Source organism: Miniopterus schreibersii, assembly GCF_964146895.1.
Source record: "Miniopterus schreibersii genome assembly, chromosome: 4".
Taxonomy (NCBI): Eukaryota; Metazoa; Chordata; class Mammalia; order Chiroptera; family Miniopteridae; genus Miniopterus; species Miniopterus schreibersii.
Window position 1 is genome coordinate 76,858,479 of NC_138105.1, and position 11,752 is coordinate 76,870,230.

The 11,752-nt window shown below is 56.5% G+C and overlaps 1 protein-coding gene across 2 annotated transcripts; it reads right to left on the minus strand.

Moving 5' to 3' along the window:
* Window positions 1–2,173: 2,173 nt before the first annotated feature.
* Window positions 2,174–7,329, minus strand: EGR3 (early growth response 3; the record flags this gene model as incomplete). Of its 2 annotated transcripts, none has more annotated exons than XM_081135229.1 (2): window positions 2,174–5,885; window positions 7,176–7,329. In XM_081135229.1, the coding sequence occupies 2 exons, from the start codon at window positions 7,327–7,329 to the stop codon at window positions 4,876–4,878; spliced, it is 1,164 nt and encodes a 387-aa protein (XP_080991355.1). In that variant the 3' UTR covers window positions 2,174–4,875. The 2 variants fall into 2 exon arrangements, with proteins under 2 accessions (XP_080991355.1, XP_080991354.1); XM_081135228.1 differs by lacking the exon at window positions 7,176–7,329 and adding an exon at window positions 6,711–6,763.
* Window positions 7,330–11,752: the final 4,423 nt, after the last annotated feature.

The following is an 11,752-nucleotide window of genomic DNA, read 5'->3' on the forward strand; positions in this document are numbered from 1 at the left end:
TTGCTTAGCAGCAGTGAGGCCTCTACCTCTTCTTTGTATTTATGCCTGATTTTGCTCCTGAGCCTCTCCTTTGGAAAGCCTCCATAGAATCCTTGTCATGATGCCACAGCCAGGCCTTTCTTCCACCATCTTCCCACTTCATCTCTAAGTTTCAGAGTTGAGTTTCCTCTCCCCATATTTACAAACCCAGGCAGGTTGGGTTGCTGGTGCGATGCCATCAGAGACGGCCTTATCTAGCTACAAAGCGTGAATCAGAGATTACACCACACAGGGCTGGTGCCAGCTAGACGGGCTGCCATACTGTCAAGTAACCCAGTGGTCGAACCAGGTCTGGTTGAGTAATATGCACCAATGGGAAGTGAGTTTATTAATCATGCAGCATAGTACACTGTTGACGAAAGTGCAACTCTGAGGGCCTGGCTTGATTGGAGAAGGTGCAGGTGGGGCTGGATGCTAAGAAGACACCCAGTGACGCTATCTTCCTCTGACAATATCCATTTGAAAAAACATAGAAATCTGGAAGGAACCATCTAGCTTAGCAAAGAGATGGATCATTTGCTCAGTCATTAGGACTTTTTGGCCATCTTGAATTCCCTTTGTTAAAAAAAAAAAAAGGAGGACACCTCCTGTGGCTGCATGTAAAGTTGTACTCTGGAATTTTGCAAATTTCGTGAGGCGAGAGAAGGGAATTCAAGATGGTAGCCGGTGACCTAGAATTGTGTGGGTGAGAAACTTTAAGATTCCATACTGCATTCTCTTTATTGATCTCTCACTTCAAAAACATTCTTTTCTAAAGCCACAGCCCTCCTCCTCTACCCAAGTCTGCCTTCAACTTCTTGGTAACTATAGCCAACCAGAAACACCACCCACATTTTTCACTGTGATGGGCCTGCACTGGGGCAGCAAGAGCAGTTTCTGAGCAGGGAGGCTATGCATTTCTGTCACTGTGTGGCTGGCCTGGTTTGTACCTCAGGCACTGAGACACCGCTCCCAGTCATATGCAGTGCTATACTTACATAGCTCAGTATCATGCACCAAGCCCCTAAACTTTGCTGAGGCAGGTAATATGGAAACGCATGGGAGAGAAGCCCAGGTGAGTGTTTTGGAGGGGAGGCAGGGAGACAGGGAGAGGGACAGGGCTCACTTGTCTAAAGACTGCTCTAGGACAAGCCTCACAGTGATAAAGGATCCTAAAGCCTACAGAAAATTAGGTGAGGGGGGTGGGCTGGAGATATTGACACAGGAAGGTCATGGGAGGTACATATCTCTTCAAGAGAAAGCTCTAGGGCTGGCAAATAAACCCAGTTAAGGACAGGGAAGTTTCTGGGGGAAGAAAGCTCAGGGAGGGGAAGAACCACTTTTACGAGAGACAGAAGTTGTAAGACGTGAGGGGTTAAAGCATTCCCTGTATGTTCTCCAAACCCCAAATGTTCTTTCTTCTCTTAAAAGCATCAGAACCCTGGGTAGTTCATAAAAGTAGTTTTTCAGCCAGGATCTACAAATAGTGAGGCCTAGAGAATCCTGTCCAAGTGAGATTGAAGTTATAGAACTTTAAACCTGACTTTCCCGTTATCCTACCACAAAAGAGCTTCCAATCTCTCTGGTTATCTGGCCAACCCTGAAGAACCCCTCTCAAGTCTCCACCTGTTTTTCAAGCTTCAAAAGCTTTAGCAAGAGCACCGCTCACAGTGGCTGTAGAGATCCTCCGGGTCCTGTTCTGGTGCTCCCGGTGATCATCAGAGAAACAGTTCACAGATCAGGAGACATCCTCCTTTCTACCCTCAAGCACCCACTGGAAGCCAGAGAGAAGGGCTCTAGAAGGTTCCAGCCACTAGCCCTGAATCCCAGGGGTTTATCTAATCTGTTCACCGAGTCTTTCAGCAGTTTGAAGCTCTCAGTAGGGTGGAGGAGAATTCTATTCTTTTGCAACCGCAGCGAACACGCAACACTGGAAACACCAGAACCACACAAAATTCTGACCAACTTCCAGTAACACTGAATTCCACGTTTCCACACTGAGAATTTTCAGAGCAAGAACGGCAAAGCCAGGCATAAGAACCTATCAAACCAACCACCAGCCAAAAACAAAACAAGACAAAGAACAGGCCAAACCAAAACTTTATGCTATGAAAACAAGAAATAAAATAAGGAGATTTATAGGCCGGCTGATTGTCAGCAAACACAATATATTTACTGTATTAGCATTTGCTCACAGTGCAAATGGTACAACATTACACCATTTCAATATTTCGGTTTTTAAAAATGCTGTTTTCATGAACTATATTATATTGGCATAACAATGTGACAAAGGAGCAGATGAAATGTTGGTGAAGAATTTCACCTTTTCACAATATCAAGCATATTTTTTAACCTTAGTATAAGGTACTATAAATCCAAGAAATAAAAACATCCACAAAATATATTACATCTGGTTTGTCTTTTTCTAAGTACTCAACTTTATACAAAAGTCTTCCAAAAAATATCATTCCCCATAGGTTTTCCTGTTTAAAACCTGATTTTTTTTTTTCTCTCAGTTCACATAAGTTAGAGTGCATTTTCTTTTGCTGTTTTTTTAAAACATGCAGACATATAAAAAAAATCTGGATAGCACAACCTTTTGGCAACAAAGTTATTTTTTCTCTTAGTTTAGCTTAAATGTCTGAGAACAGTTTTATTAAAACAAAGGAAAACTCAGAGTTATCATGCAGTGACATGCACAAGCCAGAAGGAGCAAGGAAAAAATATTAAAGGATATCTGATTCCTCCTTCCGGCTTTGAAGTGACCAAAATTTTTGTTTTTAATAATCATCACATTATAAAAAGTATTCAGCAAAATACTGTCTCTACAAAGAAAGATTTTACCCCTCAGCTGAAAAAATATGAGCCCTCCTGGCAAACTTCATCACCCTCCTCTCTCCTTCTACAAAAAGTCCAAGTACCTGGAAATCCACAATCCCCCTGCTTTTTAACCGCCCCCCCCTCCACTGGACTCCTTTTAGTATTATTATTATCCTCCACCAAAAAAAAAAAAAAAAAAAAAATCAACAAAGAAAAAACAGTGCTTTTTTTTTTCTTAAAAAAAAAAAAAAAAAAAAAGGTGGGTAATGCATAAAGTGACTTTAAAAACAGACATTCTGTAAACTCCAGACCTTTGTTCCTTCTCTCTGGGCAGCTTATTGACCACAGGAGAAATAATGCAAACAGGGAACAGTACATTCAGTCAGGGCTGTGCTGGAAGCTGTGTCAGAGAGCAGCCTTCCCTACTATTATACTTCCAAAGAGTCACCCTGTGTGGAGACGGGCTGGGGAGGAGGGGGTGCCTGAGAAGAGGTGAGGTAGGGCAGGGAGAAGGTGCGACTGGGGTATGAAAGAGATACGCCTCATTAACCAACACGGATTAATGCAAAAATCCCCATCTTTTGAGGAAAATTTGGACAGAGATGTGTATGTGTGTATATGTGTATATATACACATACATACATAGATAGATATGTATATATATTCACGCAATACACACATCTATAGATATAATCTCATCAGTTAAAATTTTCATAAAAAATAAACCATTTAAAGATGTATATGCCTACAAGTCCTTTATTCCAGTGCGCTGCACTGGATAGCCAAGTACCTTAGAGATTTTATTTTGCTAGGAATACATATTGTTTATATGTTATATATATGTATGTGGGGTGTGTGTACCCACCCCCCATATACATAAACTTGAAGTCTACCTGTTGGTGACCAAGGGCAAAAAAAGAGCCTGCTTTTTCACCAACGGTGGGAAGGAGAAATGGGTATGTGAGAGAAAACAATGGGTATGTGGTGAAATGGGGTGGCCGGTTGAGGCCTGCCTTTCTGGTAAAAGATTTTGAAAGAGATGGGAGAAGGCTTAGGGGGGAGAAGGGAGGAGAGGGTGGGGGAAGGGCAGAGGGCAAGCTCAGGACCTAGATTTTAAAAAGTGGGGCTGAGGAAATCCATTTTTAAAAAGGCAGGTTCAGAGATAGCTGCTCCTTTCTCCCCGCAGACAAGCTGCTCTGAGGCCTAACAGGCAAGCGCTCGGAAAAGGTGGGGTTCCGAGGGGCCAAACTCTACGCGGCGGTGCCGACACCGCCGCGGTGGCATCCGAGGCATTTCTGTGCGAAACATTATTTCCGAGCAGATGGAAGACCGTCTCATCTGGCTACGTGCGGGCACCCAGCCCGGGACAGTCCCCAGCGGCCTGAGAAGCCGACGTGGGGAAGAGTTTGGGGTGGACACAGCCCAGTTCAGCTCAAGAGTCTGACACAGACGCGTGCGCGCGCTCGCGCGCGCTCACACAAACACACACACACACGCGCACACGCACACACACTCACGCGAGCACGCACACTCGCGCGCATCCCCGCACGCAGGCGCGCGTGCGTGCGGCGGGCAGCAAGCTCTGCGCTTTGGTGCGCTCCTTACCCTCTCCCCCTCTCTGGTCTTCGAGGGGGAACCGAGGGAGACGTTCGGGGACCAGTGAGGTGCTTAGGTCAGGCGAGGCTTGGTCGGGCCCCGCCTTCAGTCCCCTGCAGTTCCTTGGCACGGCCCAGTGGCCCCTGGATCAAGACGATCCGAACTGAACAAAGCGGGCTAGACGCCACCTTTCCACCCCCGACGCCTTGGCTAAAGGGGGGTGGGGGTCAGCGAGGGGAAGGCGCCTCCTGCTCTGGCCCCCGACTGTTGGCCGGTGTGAAAGGGTGGAAACGGGGGACATCGAAGAGGGACAAGGGACCTTACGTCCATGGAGAGGCCAGGGAGGGCCCCTGCGCCTCCGTGGCTAGCTTTCCCGCTGCTTTCAGGCTGGCAGCAGGGAGACACTGGAGGGGAAATGTAGGAATCTGGGGGCCCCGAGCCTCAGGCACAGGTGGTGACCACAGGGGCCAGGGACACCGGGGGCGCTGAGGACGCAGAAGGCGCACCCCCCTTCTCGGCCTTCTTCTCCTTTTGCTTGAGGTGGATCTTCGCATGGCGCTTGCGCTCGTCGCTGCGCGCAAACTTGCGCCCGCAGAACTCGCAGGCAAAGGGCTTCTCGCCTGTGTGCGTGCGGATGTGAGTGGTAAGGTGGTCGCTGCGGCTGAAGCTCCGCATACAGATCCGGCACTGGAAGGGCTTGTGGCCCGTGTGGATGCGCAGGTGCCGGGTCAGCTCGTCCGAGCGGCTGAAACGGCGGTCGCAGCCCTCCGCGGGGCAGGCGTGGGGCCGTTCGTGGAGTGGGGTCTTGCTGGGTCGGTTGGGGTACTTGCGGGGCCGGATGGGCTTGAGTGTGAGCGGCGGCTGGGGCAGGCTGCTGAAGCCTGGGTGGATCTGCTTGTCTTTGAATGCCTTGATGGTCTCCAGGGGGGTAATAGGGGGCGGGTTCACTCGGATGGGGTCCATGCCCTGGAAGGGCTTGTGCTCCGGAATAGAGCCCATGTCGTTGGGGTGGTGGTACAGGTTGTAGTCGGGAATCATGGGGAAGAGGTTGCTGTCCAAGGCCGGCTTGGCCGATTGATAATCCTGGGGGGAATAGGCGAGCCCAGGGTTGCCCTGGGGATCGTGGAAAGACACAGGCTCCGAGTAGAGATCACTGCAGTTAGAATAGGGGGGCAGCGCCGGATACATGGCCTCCACGTCGCCCTGAGGTGGCTGCACCATGCTGGCCGTGGAGGTCTGCGTGCTGAGTGCCCCTGAGGCCGGGGGCACCCCCAAGATGCCGGCGCTCATGAGGCTAATGATGTTGTCCTGGCACCAGTTAGAGGGGGAGTCGAAGGCGAACTTTCCCAAGTAGGTCACGGTCTTGTTGCCCGGGGCTGGCTGGAAGGAGCCCGAGTAAGAGAGTTCCGGGTTGGGCTTCTCGTTGGTCAGACCGATGTCCATCACATTCTCTGCGGAGAGCGGAGGAGAGAGGGGAGGGGTGAGTGAAGCCGAGCCGGCTCCAGGGCCGGGGCGCCCAGGTCCTTGCCCAGGTGTGGAGGGTGCGGCCGGGTGGAGCGCGCAGCGCGTGGGGTAGGAGGAAAACTGCGCCCGGCGCAAAGCGGGCGGTGCCGCGCTCCCAGGCGCAACCTGGATACAGCAAAATACTACGGATCGGGGTGTGGAGTGGCTGCTGCACACACACCGCACACGCCGCGCACACACTCACGTACCACACACACACTCACATGCGCCCGCACGCGCGCGCGCGCGCGCGAGAAGCATTGTTGTTTCGAGGTGGGGCGGGCAGGTAGCTGCAGCTACAGGTAGTTTCAGACCCGGAGCGCGCCGGGCTCTTGCTCTCTAGCGCACACAACTCGGCCTCTTCCCCTAGCCTTGTCCACGCCGGGACGCCGCGCCTTTCCTGCCCGACCGCAGCCCTCCTTGCGCGCTGCGCTCGGGTCCCTGACCCCGAGAGCTCCGACGCGCTGTCCTCCTCGCGTAGAGGGGTGCTACCCCCAAGGGAGCTCGCCCACCGCCTCCCCCCGGCCCAGCCTCCTCCGGGCCTGAAGAAGCTTTAGGCTCTTGCTGGAGGGAGAAAGCCCAGCCCCAGCTAGCGAGGGTGGCGGAAAACCGGCCCGTGTTTCCACGCGGGAGTGGCCGCTCTTCCCAAGCTCCTCGGCCCAGAGATCGCCCCCCCGGGGCAGCCCCTGCGCGGGTGGGCCCCCTCCCTCTCCCCACCGTCCCCACACCCCCACGGGTTTGCTGAACGCCCCAGAAAGGCAGCGTCGCAGTACCTCTCCCACCGCGGGGACTCCACGCCGCGCTCGGCTCCATCCCAGGTGGGGGGCTGAGGGAGTAAGGGGAGAGAGCGCGGGTGAAAGGGACGCTCGGCTCCTCCTGGGAAAGGGGGCGACGGCACCACGCCTTGCGCGCAGCCCGGCGATCGCGCCCCCTGAGTGGAGAACCCCAGGGCCGCTCGCACCTACCTCCCTCCGGTCGGCGGCTGCCCCCACCCGGGAGAACAGAAGCCTCTACCGTGGCGTCGCCAACCGAGCCTTCCCGATTGGGGAGGGCGGGGGGGGAGGAGTGGGTGGGAAAAGCAACTCGCCCCCTGGAAAATTCCCAGCGCGCCCCCATCTCTCCATCCATCCATCCATCCATCCATCCATCCACCCATCCATCTATCGCTAGCTGGTGCCGTCCCTCGCTTCCTCTCCCTTTTCTTCCTCGCTGCTTCGCCGCCTCCCCGCCGCCCTTACCTGTAGCCATCTGATTGTAATGGGCTATTGAATCGTTGCTGCCGGAGAAGAGGTTGAGCGCGCTGGGGATCTCCTCGGGGTACAGATTGTCGGGCAGTTGGTTTAGCAAACTGCTCATGGTCACCGGCAGCTTCTCGGCTAGTTTGCCGGTCATAGCACTCCCGAGCCGCCGCCGCCGCCGCCGCCGCTCTCTCCTAACGCAGCTTCCAGGCGAGCGGCATCCGAGAGGCGATCCGTGGTGCAGGAGAAAAGCATGCGAGAGGGAAAGTTCGGGGGGAGGGGAAGGGGTGGGCCAGAGGAGGGGATCTTCTCTTTTTGGGGGGTGGGTGGGAGAGAGGGCAAAGAGGGGTGATCTTCTTGGGTAGCCTGGCCGGTGCGCTACGAGGCTGGGTCTTGGGCCGGGGGCGTGTGCCGGGGGTGGGCTGGGGTCTCGGGCGGGGTGGGGTCTCCGCGGAGGGCGTCGGACGCGGCCTCGGTATTGATCTTACAAACAGACTCGCGCCGGCGGCCCCCCCGCCCCCCGATCCGCCACTGCCACAGCCGCCACCGCCGCCACTGCCGCCGCCTCTGCCGCCGCCGCCGCTGCTCCCACCGCCACCAGCCCCGCCGCTTCCTAGCAAGCTCACTGCTGCCCAAAAGCTCCCAGCCAGGGAACTCCACCAGCCTATTTATCTGAGCCCCGGGAAAGCTCCGTGACGTAGCTGCCCATATATGGACAGACAAAGCCCAGCCGAAGGGGCGCGACGTCACAATGGAAGCTCCTCACAATGGAACATTAGAAAGCAGGAAGCGGGCCGCAGCCGCGGCGCGGCGTCCGCAAAGCTCGCGGATCTTGAAAAAAGAGAGAGAAACAGAGGGAGAGAAGAAAGGACAGTTCGAGAGAAGAGAGGGAAGAGGGATGCCGCTGAATGCAAAGCGCAAAGCGCGCGGCGCGGGTTTGAAAAAGCCATAGCCGTCTCTAGGTTTATTTTGGATCTGCACTAGGAGCACGCTCTGGGACAGCGAGGGGGGTCGCGGGAGGGGGTGCGTGTGTGTGTGTGTGTGTGGGGGGGGGGTTGTTTGCTAGTGGCCTCCAACACCCGTAGCGGGAAGAATGAGAAATGAAAACCTCGGGCCGCGTCCCTTGGCAGCCTGGGAACTTCTGGGGAACCCGGAAGGCGCGCGCTCCTGCTCCGCTCCCGCCGCTCTCCTCGCGCCCAGGACCCCGGGAGGCAGGAAGCGCGTCCCTCCAGGAGGACTCCAGCGCGTCGGGGATGCCTGGTCCCCGATCCTGAGAACTTCTGTACCGTCCTCTCTCTGATTCGCCGCCCACACCCCTGCCTCTCCCTGTGCCCCTGACCCTGCGCTGACTCCTGGCTGAGCGCCTTGGCGGGGAGAGTCGTAGCTGCAAAGAGGCTGCGCGGGAGGCGAGAACCACGCACATTTGAGGTTGGGGATGTGTGGTTTTGTTGGTGAAGAAGGAAAAACGAAGTTGAGCGGATAGGGAAAACACGTGCGCCAAACCCTCGGTTAATTCCCTAACGGTTCCCAAGCACCCCCTTTGGCCATGGAGGCCCTAGCAGGCCCGGGCGCAGCCGCTGTCTGCTGCCTGGGAAGGGCCCGCCAATGAGTTGCCGCAGGATCTCGCTGAACTCACAGCCTGACACGACGGGGGCCTCCCCGCGGCCTCCCCTAGCCTCTGCCCTAACCGTCACCCTCTGCTGGGCTGCCCCTGGCGCCCTGCAGCCGAGGGCCGTCTGCTCGCCGACCCTCAGCGCTGTCACCTCCCGCAGCAGCAGCAGATCCCGGGGGCGGCCGATATGTTCCCCGAGGCCTGCTCCCGGAGCGCGCGGCCAGGCCCGGGAAAGGGGGAGGAGAGGAAGGGAGCGTGGGGAAGCGACCCCGAATCACACCGGCTCGGCGTGGGAGGATTCCCTCCTCGGTGGCCGCGTGGGTGCGGTGAATCCCGTGTCCCCCGCTGGGGAGTCGGGTTGGGGGAGACGTGCATTTCTCAGGGGGAGTAGGAGTGTTGACAAGGAGGAACAGAGGATCCCCGGGCCTCATGCCGTGGGAGGGCCACGCGGGCCGGGAGCGCGTGGGAGGAACTCCCGAGCTGCACATCGCGGTGGGGGTGGATGGCAGCCTCGCTCTCCTCCCCGCCACTGCACTCGGTGGAGAACCGGGAGTGGGAGGGGCCAGTCTCCCCCGGATCTTCTCAGGTTCTTAGGAAAGGAGGGATTCCCGCCGCCAGCGAGCCCCTTCTCCCCCGCCCCGGCCGCCCTTCCCGCCGGGCTCCCCACACCTATGGCGCGGAGGCGCCGCGCCCCGGGGCTCTCCTCCGCCCGCGCCGCGCTGGGAGCGATTGCTCCGCAGCGGTCCCGGCTCCGGCCGGAATTAGGGCGTGCAGCGCCTCCCGCCCCCGGTCCCTCCCGGGGGGCGGGGGGGCGGCGGGCGGCCGGCCCGGGGACGTGGGCGGCAGTGTGAGCGGGGCTGGGCGCAGGAGGGGCTCGGGCGGCTGCTGGGAGGGTCGCCGGGCGGCGGGCCAAGCCGGGAAGAGCCATACAAGGAGCGGATCCGGTGACGCGCCGGCCGCGCCCCTTTCCTTCTCGATTTGGCTGTAGATTCCGGTGCCCGCATTTGCATATTTTGGCATCCAGTGGAAAAGGAAAGAAGAACGGAACCCGCAGCCTTTAAAGGAACCGCACAGGCTGTAGCGTCACCTAGAGAGGCGGTCTGGGGGCCGTGAGATCTTAGCCCTAGGCTGGGGCCGGAGGGCCGCAGACCCGGCCGAAGGGGCGAGGCGGGGAGCGGCGTGGACCCGAGCGCTTCGGCCGCGCCAGTCCCAGTCCCGTCCCTCGGCGGCGCCTCCTGCTGCGCGTGACCCAGGGGCGGCGGGGTTCTCTGCGGGTTCCTGCGGGCCCAGAGACTCCGCGAGGCCCGCGGCCTGGGGCGAACCTCAGGCCCCAATTTGACTGCAGTGCCCGCGTTTCCCCGCGGGAGGCACAGCTCAGCCTGCAGGGGTGGCGGGGAGGAAGGGCGAGACCTCCGGGCCGCCCAGCTCAGCTCCGGAGGACCCCCCTCCTCCCCACCAGCTGAGACCTCTCCAGAGGGCAGGAAAATGAGAAGCTGGAACCCCCAGTTTTGTTCCACAGAGACCCGCGTTAGAAAAGGCAGAGGCGGTGGGAACGTTTGGGATCCCTGAAAGCTGCTAGGGCCCCAAAGACCGTGGAGGAGGATAGCCTCTCCAGAGACGGCCCCCAAACACGTTTAGGCTAGCTGGACTTGTTACCCCCGAGGAGGGCAAGTGGGGCTTGCCGGCTTGCTCTGCGGCCTGCTTACATGTTGGTGAGATTGGAGTTTTTTGGGGGGACAAATGTCTTCCCCCTTCTTCCTGCTAGTTCTTGACACGAAACTGGAGTCTTCAATTAAATAAATATTCATTAAAACTTCAGTGTGCTCTTGGACAAATTTTTTAGCCTCAGTTTCCTTGTCTGTAAATTGGGATAATAATAGTACCTTAGAAAGGATTAACTTAGATAATCCTCATAGAGTACTTAGGCTAGACCCCCTAGCCAGCACTCGCTAAGTGGCAGTTATTACTGTTCAATTGTATTCTCCCTCACACTATCGTGTGACAGTAAAGCCCTTTCCTTTTGTGTGTCTTAGGAGTGAGTGTAAGTGATACAGGGAGTCAAAAGGGCCAGGCAGGGAACTCCATCCCCTATCAGTGTGATCATACACCAGAAGTATTAATGTTTATTATTTAGGGGGAAAAGGAAAGTTCTATTTGAGTGCCAGGTATCTTCTGGGTACTGCACCAATGTAGAGATGCTTAAGGAATGGTCTTCACTCTGCAGGAGCCTGGCAAGGACTGAACCCCCAATAACTGCGGTGAAATAAGGCAGGATACAAAGAAGTCACTCAGTTGCTCTAAAGACAGCACTAGAGCATCCTTCTAGACATTTTTGGAGGGTGGCTGTGGCTTTCAGGGTGGGGTAGGGGATTCTGGTACCCTTCCTTCCCTTTTCTGCTGTGGAAAGAGCCATGCTGGGGAAAGCCTGCCTCTGCAAGCATAGGCCCTCACTGCTGGCTCCTGCTCAGGTTGCAAGCACACACAGGTGTCCCCTGTCACTCGGATGGTGGTGGCAGAGGGAGGCCAGGATTCTGTGGCGGGAGGGGACAATCCTGGGTATGGAGTGGGGGTAGGGTATTTGGAGTGGCTGCTTGTAGAAGAATAGCATTTTCCCTTCTGGTTGCCGTTTTCCCTTCTGAATGCAGCCTCGAAGCCTTGAAGGAGAGAAAAAAAGTTTTTCTCCTCCCCTCCCTCCTTCTCTCTCCCCCCTGAACAGGGGCTGGGGTTGATTGTCTGTTTTATTGGCGGGCTCAGGTGAGATTGCCAAGGGCCTAATTACCTGAACTCCAAGCCCTGGACTTGTTGGGGAGCGAGTAGGCACTGGTTCAGGGCGTCCTTGCCCTGGAGATGGTGAAAGGCAGGCCCGACCCTCTGCAGCAGGGCCAAGGCCGTCCAGCCTCTGGCTGCTCTCTCGAATCCAGCTAGCTAGCCTTATCAGCTGTACTTATGGGCACTGTGGCTGCTT